This window comes from Gossypium arboreum, chromosome 7 (genome assembly GCF_025698485.1).
Source record: "Gossypium arboreum isolate Shixiya-1 chromosome 7, ASM2569848v2, whole genome shotgun sequence".
In the NCBI taxonomy this organism is placed as follows: Eukaryota; Viridiplantae; Streptophyta; class Magnoliopsida; order Malvales; family Malvaceae; genus Gossypium; species Gossypium arboreum.
Genome location: NC_069076.1, coordinates 5,934,265 through 5,955,862, shown reverse-complemented (window position 1 = coordinate 5,955,862; position 21,598 = coordinate 5,934,265). Strand labels below are relative to the sequence as shown.

Sequence of the window (21,598 nt, the reverse complement as noted above, 5' to 3'; positions counted from 1 at the left end):
ATTAATTTTTAACGTTTGATAACTCCTATGACAGTCCATATATGCATCATACTAACATAACAATATTTGTTTTAGATGTCACGTCAATAAATAATTCAAAATTTATAAAATACATCAAAATTAAAATTTAAAAAGCCGATTAAATTTTGACTTGATTGGTATGAAAATTGTTGCTAATACAATAGGACGTGAGTTTAAGTGCGCTGAAGCGCATTATCCTCCTATTTATGAGTTAGGAAGGAGATATGAATAGTTCTAAACATTATGTCAAAAAGAGTAGATATGATCAAAACTTACAATGAGGTGGTTCAAAAAAATTTTAAAATATAAATTTTTAAAAAATTAGCATAAATTATAGTGTCATGCAAACTATCGTATTTAAAAAGTTAACATTTTAATTAATTTTCTCATTTAAAAAAACCTTGATTTTGACTCTTCTTCAAGGATTGAGGACCAAATTTAGCTTTAAAAATAAAAATAAAAACAAAAATATAAACATCGACATTATAAGGTATGAAAATTTTGTTGGGCTAAAAAATATATTTACAGATTTATAAGTCATAGTTTTGAAGTAATATTTTTGAGCTATCAACGGTCTACCATTGGTCCCTCCATACTATTAATATAAATGATTAAATATACCATGAGAACATTAGCCATTTGCACCACAGGAAATTCATGAGGTGAATATGTCATGCAACAAATGATCTATATGACAAATAAAATTACTATTGAGATGACAAAGCAAGGTTCTCATGTAGCATGAGTGGTTTTGAACAATATGACTACGTAAAAAAGCTTTGTAGAAGCAAAGTGAGCATCAGCAGCACATACTTTTGCAGCTAAACAAGCAGGTGTATGCCATTTCGCAAATCAATTAAACATTCTCCTTTCTTTTTAATTTCTCAAAAATGCTAGAGGCACCATCCAAAATCTTACAACCAAGCTAAACAAGCAGGTGTAATGCCATTTCGCAAACCAAACTAGTGCAAAGACACAAGTCCTCCTCCACTACACTCTCAGACAGCTACATTGTTGAGTGAGGGACATCCAAGCCATTTTACCTGACAAAAAACATTTCCTTTTTCCTCCACCATTCTCATCTAGTAGAACATTAAACCATATCTTGGTCTTGGAGTTCACATGCTAGAATTGAAACAACATTAATAATTATGGCCTTCATATCTATAATATAAAACATGTTGAGATCTACTTTGGGAAAAAATCTGGAGTATCTTGAGATATATACATTGAAAACCATCAAGTAAGCTGCGTACATAGAACCTAATGGAACTCAAAGGAGTTCCAATCAAATGCACCCCTAACCAGTTAAGAGTAAAAAGGATTCCATTTTTACTGGGAAATAGTAATTCATATTAGTATTAGCAGTACAAATCCTGAATCATATTCTTCTCATCTTATTCTTTCATTTATCATAAGCCAAATCTTTCAACTTCAAACAATAACTGAAGAAAAAGCACTGACTGGTACAGAAAAACTAAAAGTTCCCAAACTCTCAAACCCTTTAGTGGAAATAAAATGCATCTAAAAGCTGGCCTTTAGCTTGGAATGCACAAGTAATTCAACTTATGGATATTTTAGCTGAACTTCTTTTGTTTGTAACCTATAATATTTCAAACCATCAGATATTTTAGCTCTGCTCTGTACTCTTGAGACATAAGCTAAGCTAATCTTGAAGGGGATTATTGGAGATAAACTATCAGGTGAACTGTTTGAGGCAGTAGGTTTTCTCGTGTTACTAAGATATCCAATACCCCATCATGTGAAACGAAAATGCAATTTCTGACATGGTCATGGACTAGCCAGAGAAGTGTAAGCAGTCTGATGCTGTACTTATCCAATTTATTCCATGCATGGAGTCACCAAACAAAAACACTTCTTTTCTCATAAAAATTAGACCATGTTAAACCATATGTATAACCTATAATCATTTGCAATTTAACTGGGCTCTGAGGAAGTAAGTGATCAAACCTTTAGAAGTAATGAACCAAAAGTTTCCATCAAACATCTTTGTTACCTCAAATTAACAAAACCAAACACCCTTGAAAGGAACCATCATGCTGCTCTTTATTTACTAGAGCTCTAGAAAATCTATTGGTCTACCGAATCTTTGATACTTGAAGAATCATCTCATATTCATTTCAATCACAGTTTCCAGGAGTTTCCCTCAGTAAGGGGTGCCTATAGTGGCACCACCTCTAATCCTTCATTCAGTTTAACTAGTATCTCAGATAAAATTCTGAGATGGTTCAAACCAATCCAACTACCTAGGAACAAAGTAAAGCTTCACCCAGGAAACAAGGTTAAGATAAGTAGAAGGCTGCAACGTTTGTTCTCCAGTCAGGCAAAGGATAAAAAGGGAAGCATAATGCTTAAAGTTTCGTAATAGCTTACTCTAAGACCGTCGCTGACATAATGTGGTGAACAAAACCCAGGATTCTTCGTTCCCGTAACACCTAGTAGCATCAAGCTTTAACCACGAGAAAAATCCACTAAAACTAAATGCAATTTCCAAATAATATTTGAAACTTCTATATTACTTCCAACCTGATAAACATAAGCATTGAAGAAAACCCAAAAAGTAACGCCAAAATCCATAGAATAACTTGCATTTAAATTCGAAGCGACCCAAATTACATGGGAAAAAATCCGTTTCTTTCAAAGTACCAAAATTATTATTACTCCCATAAAAACAACAGAAATACATTAGAAAGCACCCTCACTTCCGTCTAGTTCTATATATATTTTTATGGAATATCCCAAGGCTTAGGCTCGGGGACAGCGACAACCATACCTTGGAGCTGAGGCGTAAGCACGACCTGACACCCAAGCCTGGAATGCTTGTTCAAGATACGACCCCTCGAATTCCTTACCAACACATATTCCTCATCGTAGGTACGGGGTGGAAGCTTCTCGAGCCATTCCTGGGCGATGTTGACCTCGCATTCGGCGGAGCAAGCATCAATCTCCTCGAGCCGGTGAGACGCCGGATCGATCAGCCCGCTGTTAGTCAAGGCCCGAAGTAAGCTGTGGCCGGCTAGGCCCACAACCTCACGCTTTTGGCCTTCTGGGTCGATGGCGAAGAGCTTGACGATCCTGTCGGCAACCTTCTTGGAGGAGGACAAGGTGGCGGAGGATCGGGTGAGGATGTGGTAGGATACAGGTGGGAGACGGTGGATTTGGGAAGTGAGCTTTTGGATTGTTGAAATCGCCATTTTGGGGGAAGAATGGAGATTAAGGGAAAGAAAGGTTCAGTTGAGTGGGCTTTTTAGAGTTGTTTTTCTTTTCCAACAATTCGGTTTGGTTAATTGGAGCTTGTTCTTTGCAAGGGTAAATTACAAAGTTACTCGCTTACCTATAGTCTAAAGTATTTTTTTAGTCATTTTACGATATAATCATTAATATTATTGATTTATTACAATTTTATCATCGAGACATTAACTACTTAGAATAGTGTAAGAGCAAGCTGACATGACATATTATATCATTATTGTAAATAAAATTTTAAGTCAAATTTTATAGTTTCTCTGAATACTTATACTTTCGCATAAATACAACAACGTGATTCCCATAGTAAAAGTTGAGAAAATTATTTTTCCATATAGGTTAAAAAATTTAAAAATATTAAGATAAAATTAACCAAAAAAAGAGAGAAGATATTATTGTCTCCTCCTTCCTACTTGATTTTTGTTAAATATGACTCATATTTTCAGTCAAATTTGAAAAATAATCTTTCAGTTAAACTCTATTTACTTGGTTCAATCAAACACTGATTAGTTTAGATTATTTTATTATTATTTGACCTATAAATTTATCTTATAAATAGGCTCTTTTACAATATTAAAAAAATACACCCAATAGATATTAGAACTCATAACACATTTAGAAGAATTTTGTATTTACGTTTTGAGGGTTCTTTGTTTTCAGGTTTTCAGGATTTAGTCTTTATCTTCATCTTTTGTACTATTTGTTCTTTTTCCATTATAGTAAAATTATCTTTGCCCGTAGTTTTTTATCCTCTTTGGAGGGGTTTTTCCACATTAAATTTGTGTGTTCAATTTCTCAATTTATTCCGCTATTTTTCTTGTTCGTTGCTTAATCGGATCGATCCTAACAAGTGGTATCGAGCTAGTTCAATTTTCATAGATCAACTCATTCAGAGATGGCAACAACAAGGTTTGAAATTGAAAAGTTCGATGGTGAGACAAATTTCAATCTGTGGCAAGTTCTGATGATGGCAATTCTAGTTCAATCTAGTTTGAAAAAGGTTATTACCGGGAAAAAGCCTGAGAATCTAAATAAAATAGAATGGGAAGAGCTTGATGAAAAGGTTTTGTCTGCAATCCAGTTGTGCTTCGTGAATACGGTATTGCAGGAGGTATTGATGGAGAAGACCTCATCTGCCTTGTGGAAAAGGTTAGAAACTCTTTATGCGACTAAGTCTCTAGCTAACCGTTTAGTGTTGAAACAACGTTTATTTACGTTTCGCATGAACGAATGTGAGCTTCTTAGAGATCACATCAGTCAATTTATTACTCTTTTAAACGATTTAAAGAATGTTGAGGTTCATATTGATGATGAAGATCAAGCTATGCTATTATTGTGCTCTTTACCTCCTTTATACAAGTCTTTCAGGAAGACCCTGATTTATGGCAAAGACAAACTCTCGTTTGAAGATGTGAAGGGTCATGTGTTGAGTAGACACAAACTCGACAATAAGCTTCATTTGGATAGCAAGACAGATAGACAAGCTTCCGTTTTGGTAGCATCAAAGAAACGAGACAAAAGGTGTCGTTATTGTAAAAAGGTAGGTCACGTCAAAGCAGATTGTTATAAACTGCGAAATAAAAGAGCTGCTGAGAGTAACGAGGAAGATGTAGCTGGTGCTAATTTAGCTGATGAAAATGGTGATGATTTCTTGTTAGTGTCAACAAGTGATAACTCTAAGCTCACGTCCGAGTGGATCTTAGATTTAGGATGTTCTTTCCACATGTGTCCCAATAGAGAATGGTTCTCCACATACAGTTCGGTTGCAGGTGGAGTTTTGCGCATAGGAAACGATTCATCTAGTAAGGTAATTGGTATTGGTAATGTTAAAATTAAGATGCACGATGGGACGATTATGACTCTCTCAGATGTCAAGTATGTACCTAATTTACGAAAGAATCTCATCTCCTTGAGTATTTTAGACTTGAAATGATGCAGAATCAACATCAAGTCGAGCGGCATTAAAGTATCTCATGGAGCTCGCGTTTCGTTGAAGAGAAGTTCTCTTTTGAATGCAGGTTTTGAAAAGTTAGGGCACTGTGTTTGTGAAAATCAGGCCCGGGTTAGTTTTGATTTGACAGTGTACAAGTCGAAGGCTAGAAGTCTTCCATTTTCAAAGCACAAATTCGACTCAGTTAATTCCCTGCATAGTTCAAAATAGGCTCGTGGCGGGCTTTGGCAAAGATGGCGTTGTGGACATATGAGTCAAGGTAGAGATTTATTAAATATGACTCCTATTTTCAGTCAAATTTTAAAAATAATCTTTTAGTTAAACTCTATTTACTTGTTTCAATCAAACATTGATTAGTTTAAGTTATTTTATTATTATTTGACTTATGAATTTAGCCTATAAATAGGCTCTTTTATAATCTTAGAAAAATACACCCATTAGAGATTAGAACTCATAACACATTTAGAGAATTTTGTGTTTTACGTTTTGAGGGTTCTTTGTTTTCGGGTTTTCGGGGTTTAGTTTTTATCTCCATCTTTTGTACTCTTCGTTCTTTTTCCATTATAGTAAAATTATCTATGCCCGTGATTTTTTATCCTCTTTGGAGAGATTTTTCCACGTTAAATTTGTGTGTTCAATTTCTCAATTTATTCCGCTATTTTTCTTGTTCATTGCTTAGTCGGATCGATCTTTTACAATTTTCTTTATTACTTGAACAATTTTTTTCACAATTAAGTTTTTTTCCTAATTTTATTTTTATATGCATATTTAATCATTTATATAGTATACCCTTTATATATTATTTTTATTTTCTATTGCTTTTTCAATCTTTTATTTTTGGTATATTAATTGAAATTTAATTTTATTATAGTTTTATGAATATTTACAAGGAAAAGGGAAAAAGAAGAAGTAAGGTTTAGGTTTAACTCACTTATTTAATCATAACCTTTTGCATGATTTACCTTTAAATTATTTATATTGCTCGAATAATACCTAGAATTAACTTTTTATTATATCATTATGGGTTAGTCTTTAGTTGAAATAAAACGTGATTTAAAGTATTTTTAAATTTATTCCAAAGCAAGTTTATATATACTTAATTTTTATATGCATTATTATATTTAGAAATATATATATATATATATATATAAGACAAATTTGAAACAATTTTATTTTCAATTAAAATTATAAATTAAAAATAATTTTAAAACTGTCAATTAAATTTATTATTAAATATTTAATCTAAATATTCGTTGAGAATAAAGTTTATTATAAAAATTAAATAGATGAATATTATCTTTTATTTAATAATGATAAATTTGTAAACTATATATTATCACATCTCTAGCAAAATATTTAGTGAACCAAACATTTTAATTAATACTTTTCGAGATATACCAAATGTTGTAAAGTAACATTCTCATTAATCAAATTCTATTAGAAATATAAAAGCACCAAACACTATGTAAAAGTTCGTGAATCTTTACATGAAGAATATTACTGTAGTATTTATAAAAATGAGTCATCGGAATCACATTTAGGAGTAACATCTCAAGCTTTCTATCTTGACGCAAGAGACGGAAAGGATTCAACAACATCAGTTACCTCCGACTATTTTTCAGAGACGATAGGGAAGGCAATGTACTCTCTGAATGAGGATGATGCTCCAGCCGAGCATGAACACCAGATAGCAAGAGGGCATGGGAATTAGGGGAATTAGCAACACAACAAGAAAAGAAAAGAATGCGTTCTTGATAAAATCGATTTTTTATTAAATTATTTTATTAATATAATTTGTGCAAATTGAAAATTTATTGATTTTATGATATAAGTTGTTGATTTTCGTTTTTTTATTTAAAATATAAAAATAATAAATGGGTTGTAATTGAGTTGAGTCGAATTCGAGTACTACTAAATTCAAGCTCAAGTTTAATTGAATATTATTTTTAAATTCGAGCTTGGCTCGATAATTGAGCTATACATGCTCGATTAATATCATTTACCAATTTTTGTACTCAAACCCAAGCTTAATGCAATAATTAACCTTAGGGTTAATAATATATTAATAGCAATAAAATAATATAATAATATATATAAAAAAACTTTAAAAAATTCGTAAACAGTTTGAGTCAAGTATTATTAAGCTCGAATTTAGCTCAAGCAATAATTCGAGCCCGATTTGATAATTACCAAACCGAATTTAAATTATTTTTGAATTGAACTCAAGCAACTTGCGAACATCAATATCTCATTTACACCCTACAAATAATACATAAAAAGCGTTAAGAAATAAATTAATTAGCGTATAAGTCATTACTGAAAATTGATTCTAACTTACATAAATAAAATGCAGGACAGATCTTGAACTGTAGTTCATAAAAAAGCAATCTATTATTATTCTTAAGCATTTTATGTGAAATAGGAATGGGGAGTGACTTGAGCATGATTAGAATTGAGTCAAGGACCTAAACTATACCAAAACAGATTTTCAGGGGTTAATGAGGTAAAATATGTTATGAGCAAAGACTAAACAGAACATGGATCAAATATAGAGGTAAATATTCCGTACTTGGTTAAAGCATTTATTTTTAAAAGCAAGAGTAAAACAGAAATATGATTTAGAATATGAAACTCAGATAAAACTCTTGGCATTTAAATGCAAAGTGCCATTGAAGAAATTAAAGCTTCTTAGCAAGAAATGAATCAGATGCATAGCTGAAAATCCAAGCAAAGAAGATTTCTTTCGCTTTCCTTTTGTATAGCGTTTTCACACGGGATTCATTCTTTTTCTTTTAATACCAAACAAGAAAAAAAGAAAAAAATCCTCTTGATCATGAACTAATTTTATTAAAAAAGAGAAAAAAAAAAACATGGATTCTCATCATCATCATCATCACCTATGTTACAATATGCAAGAATGTTTTAATGCTATCCAAAACAAGATTTCTGATTGTAATTCGCTGCAGGATCGCCATGGAAGCCGATACCTTATCAATGGAAAAGTTGTGATTGAACATAGCCCTGGATTATCAGGTCCTGGAAAATCAGCATCTGTTCAGGTTTATAGTTCAACAGTAATCGACCCAAGTAAGTTCTTGTTTAGCTGGCCATTATTTAATTAGTTCGTCGTTTGATATGATGTTCGACCTTTAATGTCTCCTTCTTCAATGCCTTCAAAAGATACCATGAAAGGGAAGTTGAGCGGGAAAGCATGCCTCAAGAAGGGAAAGAGCAGTAAAAAAGACGGCACAAAAACCACCGTTTATAAGATCAAGTTACACGTAGAGCCTGGATTTGGAAATCCAGGAGCTTTCCTTATAGAAAACAATCACAAGCATAGATTCTTCCTTCAATCTGCAACTCTTGTAACTCCAGAAAACAAGGTCATCCACTTTGATTGCCGATCTTGGGTGTATCCAATCAAAGACACTAACACCAGTCGGCTTTTCTTTTCCAACACAGTAAGTTTTATACAAATTTGGTCCTATTTTTTGTAGTTGCATTTCTATAATTTCTGTCATTGCAGTGTTATCTTCCGAGCAAAACCCCAGCTTGTCTAGTGGAATTGAGAAAGGAAGAGCTTGAAAGCTTGAGAGGTGATGGAACTGGGGAAAGGAAAGAATGGGATCGAATCTATGATTATGCTCTGTATGATGATCTTGGAAATCCTGAAAAAGGTCCAGATCATGTTAGACCTGTCTTGGGTGGTTCCCGTTCACGTCCGTATCCTCGCAGGGGAAGAACCGGCCGCCCTGCTACCACAAATGGTAATATGAAAGCATCTATATTAATATATATGTGAGTGTGTGTGTGTGTTTGTTCTCACTTTTGTTTCTGATCATTGGCAAGGCACGATTAACTTGGACACTTATGTTCCACCGGATGAGCGATGCAGTCCCAAGAAACTATCTGAGTTCATTGCAAATGCAATCCAAGCCACGGCTTATTTCCATCTACCTGAGGCGAAATCCTTGCCTCGTGATTCCAGTAGTTTTGAGTCATTTGGTGACATACGGGACCTGTATTCCAACAACAGACGCCAAGCGATGAGGGGAAAATCGGTGACGGAGAAAGTGAAAAAGTTTGTGCCAGCTCAGCTTTTCAAAGATGTCACTCACGTGATTGAAGAAGTTGACATAAAATTCCCACTGCCTCAAATCATAAGAGGTGATATCATACGTCATAAGAACAACAATCTGCCATTTCCACGCATAGAATATGCATTGCTATGTGCTTAATTTTCTTTTAATGCTTTTTATCCTTACAGCTAATCAATTCGCATGGAAGCTAGATGAGGAATTCGGACGACAAATGCTTGCTGGGACGAATCCTACTAGAATTCATTGCTTGAGGGTCGCTCCACTTATTTGACTTGGTTTTAAATACTATTAGCTTAAAAACGTTTCAATTATACTTCATATTATCAGCATACAATTCATTTTACTTGGTTTACGCATCGGGTTTGTAATAATCCAGGAATTCCCACCTCGAGGAACACTAACGGAAAGCCACATAGAGCAGTCAGACATTGAGCACAACCTTGATGGTTTGAGTTTCGAACAGGTAACTACCTTAATTGTGGCTTCTAGTATTCGTGAATTGACTTTCAGCACATTATATTACAGGCAATGAAACAATGGAGGATTTATGTCCTGGACCACCATGATTATCTGTTGCCATTTTTAAGAAAAATGTACTCGGAGGGTGTCCGCCCTTGTGCATCCCGAACATTGCTATTTTTACGAAATGATGCCACCTTGAAGCCATTGGCCATAGAGCTGAGCTATCCCGGTTCTTCCAACAACGTCGACGGGATGAAAACCATGGTGTTACTTCCTGAAAAAGAAGACATCCCTCAAGCACTATGGCAGTTGGCCAAGGCTCATGTTGCAGCTAATGACTCGGCATACCATCAACTCATCAGCCATTGGTTATGAGCCATAACTTATATCTCAGAAGTCAAAATCCTCTTGTGTGTATCCATATTTAGGACTGATTCAGAATAGTTTAAACACCTCTTTTTCCAGGTTGCATACTCATGCAGTTGTGGAGCCGTTCATCATTGCCACCAGGAGGCAGCTGAGCGTGATGCATCCAGTTCACCGGTTGTTGGATCCTCATTTCAAAGACACCATGCACATAAACGCACTAGCTCGGACCGTTCTGATAAACGCCGGAGGAATACTTGAGAAGACACTCTTCACGGGCAAATTCTCCATGGAATTGTCATCTGAACTTTACAAACAATGGAGATTCGATGAACAAGCTCTCCCTTCCGATCTAATCAAAAGGTACATATAATGATGTGCTAAAACAATCTGCAAAAATGGCATATGATTAATGCTAAAAACCATGCCGTTTCACAGGTGTATGGCCCTGGAAGAGTCAGAAAACCCCAGAGGAGCTCTTATGCTCTTCCAAGATTATCCTTACGGTCTAGACGGTCTAGATATATGGTTAGCCATCCAAACATGGGTGGGAGATTTTTGCGACATCTTCTATGAAGACGATCCTTCAGTCAAATCCGATACCGAAATACAAGCATGGTGGTCGGAAATTCGAAACGTCGGCCACGGCGATAAACGCAAGGAGCAATGGTGGTGTCAAATGACCACAAAGGCAGACCTTAAACGCACTTTAACAACACTCGTATGGATCGCATCGGCCCTTCATGCATCAGTGAATTTCGGGCAATATTCGTACGCAGGTTATCCTCCAAACCGTCCCAGTCGGTGCCGGAAGTTCGTGCCCGAAGAAGGTACGATGGAGTTTGCAGAATTCTTGAAAGACCCAGATAAGTATTTTCTCAACATGTTACCAGATAGGTTTGAGGCAAGCCTTGGGATAGCATTAATGGAGGTACTGTCACGGCACACGTCTGAAGAAGTTTACTTAGGACAGAGAGCAACATCGGAGTGGATAGATAATAAGCAGGTGAAGCAGAGATTTGAGAAGTTCAATAAGTCTCTGAGGGAGATAGAGAAGCAAATCATGGAGAGAAATGGAGATCCAGAGCTTATGAATAGACGAGGGCCTGCAAAAGTGCCATACAAACTTCTTTACCCTGATGCAGCTAAGGTCGAAACCCCAGCAGGAATCACGGCCAAAGGGATTCCTAATAGCATATCCATTTAACTTTTCTCCCAGGTGTATGAATACAAATATTTCATATGATACTATTTTGTATTGATTTATTTACAATTACAAATGGATGAGATAGATTGTATGAAATTATAATTTTTAGTAGTTTTAGTTGAATTTAAAATTTTCAAGAGTAAAAAGTGAGAAATCAAAAGAAAAAAATAGCTAGACTCACAATTTCATATAATTATTTATCTAATATAATATAAGAAAAAATGTTTATTAGACACATATCATATGTGGCCGAACGTTGGGTCCAACTGGCTTGTTTAAATCACGAATTCGTCGTGTATTATGAGCCCATGATCCAGCTACGGATCACCATAGCCGGGCAGCAACTGGTTTAATTTATACGCACCATAGAAGCGCGTGTAAGAGACAGATACTGGCATGAATAAACACGAAACAACCCCAAGAATTTACAGTCAGGCCATTACCCAATCTACGTGGCAGTAAACTACTGGTTTATCGTATGGTAGGAGAAAATCCCAACCGTAGAGGATAACGGATAGGAGGGGCCTACTCATAATTGATCATTCTCCTAATCCTCTCTGTATTCAAGCTGGCAAACACTTGTCACCTACTTCTCTCGTTCGCTTTTCTTATCTTATTCTCCCAATTTTCTTTCGTTTAAACCCTAACCCTAATTTCCGCCTTCATGTAGTAACATAGAATTCCTCACGAAAAATAAAGAAAAATGATTCCTTTAGTTCCTTCCATATTTCTTCACGTCATTTTCATCTTCTTCGCGCTTGTCAACGGCGAGCAGGAGACTATTTACGATATCCTAAAGGCCCATGGGCTACCCACGGGGCTGCTTCCGAAGGGGATAACCCGATTTGAGTTCGACGAAACCGGCCGCTTCGAGGTTCAGTTGGATCAAGCTTGTAATGCTATGTTTGAATGCCAGTTTCGTTATGATAGGAACGTTTCTGGGACTTTGAAGTACGGGCAGATGGGGGCCTTGTCTGGGATTTCTTCTCAAGAGCTGTTTCTTTGGTTCCAGGTCAAAGGGATTTGGGTTGATGTTCCTAGCTCGGGCCTCATTTATTTCGACGTCGGTGTCGTTTCTAAGCAGTTTTCGTTGTCTTGGTTCGAAACGCCGAGGGATTGTATGGCGATTCAGGATGATTCTGAATCTGGTGATTCGATTGGAGATGGCAAGTTATTAGCTGAAGCAGTCGCGAAGGTTTGATTTTTGTGCTTCCTCTTAGCTTTTTAATAATTTGTGAATTATAAGCTAATTTAATAGCTTAATTTGATTTTTTTTTTCTTGTACAAATTGTAGAGTCCACGTGCGAAACATCGATATGAACTTGATCATGGAGGTTTTGGGAGGAACGAGATCTAGAAAGTTAGAAAGACGAAAGACGAAAGAAGTTGTTCAATAGCTCAATCAGGTTAGCCTTGAAGTGTGTTCTGGGGCCTCGCCCTCCCCCGCCTCCACTTTGTAAATTTTGGTCAGAATGTCTGCTGTGGATGGTCTTCACGCCTCCATCCTGTGTGCTTTGCTTGCATTTCTTTCCTTTGTTTTATATAGTGCAGAATCGTCGACTTGCCAAGTCCAGCTGGCTTCTGTCTATGCGAGGCGAGCTGTTGAGGAGAAAATGGAAGATTGAAGAGCTATTTTATTGATGACCTTGGTTAGTTTACATTATGGAAGATAAAATGGATATAGGAGCATTTGGTCGGCGGTTTCAGGTGATAAATTCTATGGAATTTAATTCATATGTTAAAATTTTCATTTGTAATATGAATATAAGCATGGTTATTAAATTGAGTCTCTTTTGTGTTGTAGAAAAAACAATTAGATTGATGGGAACTCCTTCGTGAATCAATCGTGATATGAAATTCAATAATAAACATTTCTTGCTTCATTTCCCTTATTTCTTGCTTGGTAAACAATTGAGTGGCTTTATATGCTTGAATGTTGCGTTTCAGTTGTTTTGTTGATTATTCTTTAATCATGAGTTTTCCCTGTTCCATATCAAATATTGGTGTAGTATGAGTTCTTTAATCTATATGTTCAGGTCTAAACCTTGACAGCATCTATTCTCATTGTCATAATTCAAACAGGGGTTTGTGACCTTGTGTAGATCATGGTCATTGGATGGGGGTGTATTTCTCCCTAAGATTTTGAACTGGCAGTCTTGTTCCGAAGAAAAAAAAGGTTGATTTTACCTTTTCTCCCCTTCTATTTTCTCTGACTTTGGGAGGGTTGTTAAAGCCTTGCTCAATTAGTGAACTTTTGGGTATCTACCTGATGTGTGGTAGCCATATGCTTATTTTCTGGGCATGCAATGAAGTAGTGAGAGGCTTTCTAAAAGATTTTGCTTTAGCATCTAAGTTATTCGATTTTGTATTGGCTAAATTCAGAATTTGAGAATCACTGTGTTCATGGTATACTCTATTGTAGCATTTTGCATCAGCATATAGATTGTCATATTAGGTATTTGATGTGTAACTGATCTTGCAAGTGATCATAACTTTCCCTTGAACAACTTGGTACTGGAATGTTGAAGAAGAAATTGGATGTACCTTGTCTTTTAAGCTGTGAAGATTGGAATGTTTAAATTGGGCGAAACTGCTATAAACCAGTGTAAAATTTCGGTCTACTTTCCTTGATTTTCTCTATGTAAAATTTGCAGTGTGTCTATATCGGCTGCATCAGATGGGTTTTAATTTGCTAACAGACTACCGTTAAATATGTCTAGTAAGTTGAATTTTGTCCCTAATGTGCGCAACTTCTATCATGGACACTGTCTTTTGCATGTTAGATGTAGATTCCTCCTTTGCTGTCATTTGGAACACTTCGGTTTCATTTTTCTGATGGGATTGTAGTTAAAAAGTTTGTTTCTTAAAATTATAATCTCTCAGGTAACCATGCAATTTCTTTTTCCGTTATTTGGTCCTGCAAGGTATTGGTGCTGATATGTTCAAATGTTTAGCAGTTAGATGCTGGTTATGAAAGAATGGAAACTTTTTATATAGGCATACTATGAACTACTAAAACCTTTATATCAAAGTTGTGATTTTCAAACCTTACCAACTTAGTACAGTCTGCAAAACAATTCTTTATTTAGTTTAGAAAGACATGAAATTATTGAAATGTTGGCAATGGAGAAGGTTGAATTTGGGTAGAAGAATGATGGGACGACAGGCCAGCTTGGCCTTGGCGGGGGTTGAGTTTATACTATACTACTATATGGCATGTGATGTGATCATTGATCACAGTTCACATGCCATGCTACCATGTTTTAGGAGGCATTTTGTTCGTATATTGATTTCCCCATCGTGTTTGTGTTTGTATATCTTCAACCTACATCTGTACTTAAGTATCGGATTTATGAAAGGATAATATAGAATTAATTTTGATGATTATATATATGTTTTTGGCATTTTTTTTAATAGTAATATCTACCAGTGATATTTCAGTCTGTGGATCTTGACTTTCGAGTGGTTTTATTTGTTTGTTTTCCAAAAAAAAAAAAGGAAGTCGGTTTGGAAGATGTGATACTTCATTATTTCACTTGAATTATTGCTAAAATATCTGGTATCAATCACCCCATCTCTGCGTGTGTGTCTGTCTGTCTCTTTTACCATGGGTGCCCCATGGAGGTACTTAGGCTTGTTGCGGTTGCTCCCATTTGATTAACTTAGGCTTAGTATTGCTTTTTTATAGTGCTTTTGAGGTTAAAAGCACTTCTTGCTTTTCAAGCAAGTAATGCTAAACAAACAATTTTTGGGGTCAAAAAGACTAAATGACAGTTTTATCCCTTTTAATATATTTTATATAGTATTTATATTTTGTATGTAATTATTTTTCTACTAAAAATTATTTTAATATAATATTATATTTTTAATTTTTATTGTTTATATTTTATTATTTAAAATATGTTTATATATTTGAATTAAATTTTATGAATAATTAATATTAATTTTTTTAAAATATTTAAAATCTATATTTTATATATTAAAATATTAACAGAAAATTATAATAAATTATTTTTATATTCTTATTAAGATTTTATAATATTAATTAATTTAAATATTATTTAAATGTATATTTATTATTTTATAATACTATGTTTAAAATAGATATTTTATTTTTTAAAAATATTTTTTGATAATAATATTAAACAATTAAATTTTAAACCTGCACATCCCTCTGTTGACGACTCGACTTGACATTACATATTTGACACACTAGCACTTTTCTGAGCCAGCGCACCAATACACGAAAATCTCATCATGAAGGTCAGCCCATTCCTTCGTTTCCAAATGTGCTAACATATATTTATATCAAAAAAAAAAAAAAAAGTGCTAACATACATGTGCAAACAAGAGATTCCAAGGCAGGTTTAGAAGAGGGCATACATGGTCACGCTTTAGATTGACAAGCAGACAGTCCACCCGAGCAGCATCAGAAAACAAACGCTGCTTGGTAGTTGGAGCAAAGTGGCACCATAGTTTTGCAAGAGCCGGACAGTCCCTCGAAATGTGCATAATACTTTCTAAGTCATTACCACAAACTGCACACAAGGGGTCATCCACCAGACCCCGTCAACATCGTTCTGCATTGGTGAGGCGCTTCCCCTACATGACCAACCACAAGAAGTGTGTAACATGTTGCGACCCAGGCAGAGCCCACACAAGTTTCCATAGCTCATCAGCGTCCTCCCATCGGTCCTCCACTAGACAAAATACACCTCGGCAACTGAGAACCTACCTTTCGCATCCAATTTCCACAAGCATTGATCCATATCATTGTCAGGCGACTGGGGGGCGGGGGTGGATGTTCAGAATATAGAATAACACCTCCCCACTAAAGCATGCCACCAGAGCGTTGCAGAGCCAATTCCCAGTTCCATCCACTATGTCCTGAACAATAAGCGAGTCACTTGGATCACTCTATCCAAGAAGTAAAGGTGAGCATTCGGTCGAATTGAGTGAAAAAATTTCGAGTTAATCAAGTTGACAAGTCCTATTTTATTATCCTAACTTGATTTGAAATTTTTTTGAATCAAGTTGAGTGAAATAAATTCGAATTGAGTTGAATCGAGTAAAATTGTTCGAGTTAAATTAAAAAGTAAACATGTCAAATTAAAATCTTATTACAGTATAGCTACGTTCATGTTAGAGCACTTAAATTTGAAACTATACATATTTGAAAACTTTTTCAAAGGAAAAAAAAGAAGAAGATACTTTAGTATGATAAACTCAATTCATTAATTAACTTAGTCCCTAAAATTATTATTTTAAATTATTTTAATTTTATTTTTTATTAAATTACCCTAAAATGCTGATTTTTTAAATTACCGAATAGGCTGATTTTTGGAATATTTACGGGAATAGGTTGATTTAGGGAAAACACTGCGTTTTTAGGGGAAATCTAGAAAATCGCTTCCAGTTGGAAGCGTTTTAGACGTCACCAAGAAACGCTTCAGCTTGAACGCATCCCCAACAACAAGAAAAAGAAACTATAAAACCCTACTCTTACTCATTTCTTACAATATTCTCTAAAATCTCTCTTGAATTTATTACTTAAATTCTATTTTTTATTAATATTTTTATTAAAAATTAATTTGATTTTTATATAATCAAGAACGACCCATTCTCTAATTTGACATATGACAAACACATTTTTGTCATTCGATTGCAAATGGTAAGAATAATTTTAATAAATTTTAATTTTGTTTAATTATTTTTATTTCATTGTTATATATTAACTTAATATTTTGCATTTTTTTATGTAAATAGGAGGAAGATAGAATTTTACAATGCCATATCCGTAATATACCTGATCCTCCATCACCGTTGATCGAACCATACTTGAGGGAAGCCAATTTTTGGCACATGACCCTTGTAGGCCGGGGGTTTAAGTTGGACCCGAAACTCGTAACTGTGTTGGTGGAGAGGTGGAGAATGGGACGCACACATTCTACCTTCCATGCGGTGAGTGTACTATCTCATAAGCGTGTTGGTGGAGAGGTGGAGAATGAGACGCACACATTCTATCTTCCATGCGGTGAGTGTACTATCACTCTGGATGACATACATGGGTTGGTAGTCACCGAGTCTGTTCAGTCTGTTGGTTGGAGAGGCGTATGTGTGAACTTTTACGTTCGATTTCGGAGATGATTTACGGAGGTCAGATCGAAATGGCTTTGGTTAAGAAGAAATTTTGCAAGGTTGGATGAGGATTCGACTAAAGTCGAAAGAAAATGACATGCTCGGGCATACATCTTTCAAATCATCGAGGGTATCTTGATGCAGAATAAGTCACAAAAAGTCGTCAATCTACGGTGGTTACTGAAACTCGTCGATTTTAGAGGAGCAGGTAAACTCAGTTGGGGGTCTACCGTGTTGGCGACATTGTACCGGGAGATGTGTCGGGTGACGCAACCAGAAAAAATCAAAATTGATGGTTGTATTTTATTACTACAATCATGGGCACGATACCAATTTCTATTTTTACGTCATTGAGTGAACTACCCGTATACATTTCCACTCGTAACAAGATAAAATTTAGTAAATATTACCATAAGAAAATTGATTTAAATTAAAATCGTTATGCTAACAAGTTATTTAAATAGGTGGAACCATTGGTTGAGTCACATGGGATTACCTATTGAGCTTTAAGATATATGACTTCTATTAGACCAACTATCGGAAGCGAAGGTATCCTATTTATTTAAATTTGAACTATATAATAAGAACGCAATCGATTTCGTATTTAATAGTATATATAACTAATATTTTTTATCACGTTAACATAGTTTGAATGGACACCATACAAGGATCCGACAATTTGAGAAGTCATCTCCGATGAATTCTTTGTAAATCCCAACATCTGGCACGTGAAGGTTTCATTGGTAGTGTATGCTACCGTCCAGATACACGAGACCGATAGAGTGTTGCGGCAGTTTGAATTCCAACAATCGATTTCCGTGGCACCTCAAGACCTTGATGATCTGCATTCTATCAACTTATAGCAGTTGGATGAGAATTGGTCGGTATTCTACTTCTAACATATCAACATGTGGAATAATTGATATGATTTCTTACCTACTCGCGAACCTATTATCATTCTGGAGTTAGCATGCGATTTAAAGTACATGCCATAGTTTAGGATCCATGGAAAACTATATTTGTATGAGGAAGAGGTGAGGCATCGGCATCTCCATACGAGTAGGCCATGACGATCCCCTTGAAATCTAAGGGCTGATAAGACGGATCCATCATCAGCGCCAATGCAAGAACCAACATTGATGCCCACACCACTCGCCGATCAGTATGTACCGTCTTATTTTGGGGCGTATTCTAACCTTATCATCTTCATACGAACACCATATATTGCACCACATTTTTCTACTTTTAGTCCTATGTTAGGTTAGACTTTAGACATCCATCCTCGATGTATTACACGGCTATACCATGTACTTTTTCGACGACAACAATACCGACAACGACGTATAGACCATCTATGTTTCAAGCATCGAGGGAGAGTCCACTCATTATCCCATCGGAATATGGGATTCAACATAGTTATGCTCATTTGTTGTTTGTGACACAAACACCTCTGGGATCTTTATTTTACCAAGTTGGGTCATCTTCCCAACTGCCTATTCCTAGACCGAAGGATGCACGATGACAATGAAGAATGCAAAGATCATAATCGAATTTTTGGTTTGTGACACAATGACCTATCGGGTAACAACTTAAACGGAGCGCTCAATACAGGCGGCCATATACGTTCATCTTGGACTGGCAGGAATACGTATCTCCATACGTTGTACAAGTTTTCTAATTTGTACACTTCGTCCACAAAGCTTATGGGATCCAAGCATTTATTGCTACACGCTACAATTGCATGAGAGCATGGAAAACAAAGTGCTTCAAATCTCCCACAGTCGCAAGTTCTATGTAATACCCCCTACCCGTATTCATTGCCGGAATAGGGTACGAGGTATTACCAGAGTTTACGATTTTTTTTATATGCAATATAGCCCCTTTATAAATATCTAATCTTCCCTGCAATATTAAATCGAGACCAATCCACATCAACCAAACCAATTCAACATATTTTCAAGATAAATTCATGCATATTTATAAGATAACGTCATCACATACCCAAAACCAGGTTTGTTAAACCATACTAATGGCTAACTTTACATTCATTTCACGTTAACATTTACTTTATTAGCTTATACATGCCATTGATTTCCAAAATAAATTTTCTTTATATACCGAAATCTTGAGGTTGATAGTGTGATGTGTCTCCGACCAAATCCGACCTCTGAGCTCTTAACACTACAAAACAGGGGAAAATGAAACAGGGTAAGCACTTTGTGCTTAGTAAGCTCATGTAATAAGAATTATACTTACCTAATATTTTCAATACAATACAATAAACATTCATATATCCATTCAATGCATTATTACCCTAAAATGCACAAACTCAACATTCAAGTTAGTACAATAATTTTCAAGTACCAATAATATATACTATGATTGATGAGCTCATTAATACTATGATTTCCATTTCCTTATTTTTTTTTTCATATTTATCCCGTTGAATTTCTTGGAATTTTCGATGGATTTTCAGAGGTACACTTTTAGTGTACATTTCCGGGTCTATCAATTCATATTTATGTGCGCACATTTCCATTTCAAAAAGTACACTCCCACGAACCTCATCCTTACAGCTGAATTACCAGTCCAGGCTAAATCCCCTGTAATATAAACTCATAGAGTATTGTCAGGATTACTAGTCCAGGCTAAATCCCCTACAACGACAATTACTCGAATGAGCTTGGATTTGAATTACCAGTCCAGGCTAAATTCAGACCCTGATTCGGATTACCTGTCCAGGCTAAATCCATTTTACACGTATTCTTAGGGAGGGCTATATCAGGATAGGATCACCTGTCCGGGCTAAATTCTTTTTACCGTCAATTCCTTTTTAGAGATCCATCGAAATTTCCTTTCATTCAACCGGGATTTCTTCCTCTTTTATCAAATATATCAATGTTTCATAAATTTTCATACAATGAACTTTCAAATCATATTCACATCAATAGCATACATTTCAAGCATTTAAGAATATAATTCAAGTTATATGAACTTACCTTAATACTTGTTCATGTACAAAAATCTACTAATCCTGAACTTTTTCCTTTCCTCGATCTAGCTTCGTATTTGAATCTTCTGGATCTAAATAAATAAATTTAATTATCAATTTAATACATTTCATGTTCATATACAACAATTTATATAATTTCATTATTATTATTTATAGTTTATTCAAAACTGTCTATTTGAGTCATAGTCACTAAAGTATTTATAACTCGAGCTACAGAACTCCAAATTAAGATCTGTTAATTTTACCTAAAACTAGACACATATATCTTCTTACCATAAAATTTTCAGAATTTTTGGTTTAGCCAATAAGTACAGTTTATTCTTTAAAGGCACCCCTGTTCTGCTGTCTGACAGTTCTGACCCTTCTTCACTAAAAATTAATTATCTCTTCATACAGAATTTAGATGATGTTCCAGTTTATTTCTATTGAAAATAGACTCATTCATAATTCTAGACATATAAATTTAAGCCCCTAATTATTTTTATTCAATTTTTTATGATTTTTCAAATTCAGAACAGGGGAACTCGAATTCATTCTGACATTGTCTCACAAAATTCATTATATCTCATGATTTACAGATCCATTGCTTACACCGTTTCTTCTATGAGAAACTAGACTCAATAATCTTTAATTTCATATTTTGTTCATCTTCTAATTCGATTCCTAAAATTTATGGTGATTTTTAAAAGTTAGTCTACTGCTGCTGTTCAATATTGTTTTAGTGCAAGCTGTTTATTACCATTTTCCTCTAAGCTTTTAATAAATAACAATTTCGTCCCTACTCAATTAGCCTCTCAATTGAGCTGATTTTTCTCAATTAACACTTTAGTCTATCACCTTAAACTAGTTTACAACCTTTAGGGATCAAAATTTCAGCAATAGACTTTAATTCCAAATATTTTCACAATTAGGTCTTAAAAATCAATTTCTATTGAAATTACCTAATAAAATCATCTCATAAACAAATTAAAGCTTTAATTTCATTCTATTTCATCACAAACTTACAACATTAAACCATGGCAATTTTCAATTTCATCCATGAAATAAAAAACTAATGAATTTAATAGTAGGAC

General features: G+C 34.9%; 3 protein-coding genes across 8 annotated transcripts; 2 read left to right on the top strand and 1 right to left on the bottom strand.

Moving 5' to 3' along the window:
• Nucleotides 1–2,603: 2,603 nt before the first annotated feature.
• LOC108469623 (uncharacterized) lies at nt 2,604–3,360 on the bottom strand. The gene has a single exon (XM_017770564.2). It carries the CDS (start codon nt 3,234–3,236, stop codon nt 2,769–2,771), a length of 468 nt encoding a protein of 155 aa, XP_017626053.1. The 5' UTR covers nt 3,237–3,360; the 3' UTR covers nt 2,604–2,768.
• A 4,305-nt stretch (nt 3,361–7,665) lies between these two features.
• LOC108483796 (probable linoleate 9S-lipoxygenase 4) lies at nt 7,666–11,470 on the top strand. Of its 3 annotated transcripts, none has more exons than XM_053030584.1 (10): nt 7,666–7,793; nt 8,206–8,326; nt 8,420–8,700; nt 8,766–9,006; nt 9,089–9,406; nt 9,507–9,592; nt 9,716–9,802; nt 9,865–10,169; nt 10,267–10,530; nt 10,606–11,470. In XM_053030584.1, the coding sequence occupies exons 3-10, from the start codon at nt 8,425–8,427 to the stop codon at nt 11,372–11,374; spliced, it is 2,346 nt and encodes a 781-aa protein (XP_052886544.1). In that variant the 5' UTR covers nt 7,666–7,793; nt 8,206–8,326; nt 8,420–8,424; the 3' UTR covers nt 11,375–11,470. The 3 variants fall into 3 exon arrangements, with proteins under 3 accessions (XP_052886544.1, XP_052886543.1, XP_017642874.1); XM_053030583.1 differs by lacking the exon at nt 7,666–7,793 and adding an exon at nt 7,854–7,995; XM_017787385.2 differs by lacking the exon at nt 7,666–7,793 and having other exon boundaries at nt 8,006–8,326.
• A 441-nt stretch (nt 11,471–11,911) lies between these two features.
• Nucleotides 11,912–14,761, top strand: LOC108458239 (uncharacterized protein At5g01610-like). Of its 4 annotated transcripts, XR_008285678.1 has the most exons (4): nt 11,912–12,569; nt 12,669–13,081; nt 13,457–13,550; nt 14,029–14,761. XR_008285678.1 is itself a non-coding variant. In XM_017757557.2 (2 exons), the coding sequence occupies exons 1-2, from the start codon at nt 12,078–12,080 to the stop codon at nt 12,729–12,731; spliced, it is 555 nt and encodes a 184-aa protein (XP_017613046.1). In that variant the 5' UTR covers nt 11,912–12,077; the 3' UTR covers nt 12,732–13,243. The 4 variants fall into 4 exon arrangements, 1 of the variants encoding a protein (XP_017613046.1); XR_008285677.1 differs by lacking the exon at nt 13,457–13,550; XR_001867263.2 differs by lacking the exons at nt 13,457–13,550; nt 14,029–14,761 and adding an exon at nt 13,179–13,243.
• The last annotated feature ends 6,837 nt before the right edge of the window (nt 14,762–21,598 follow it).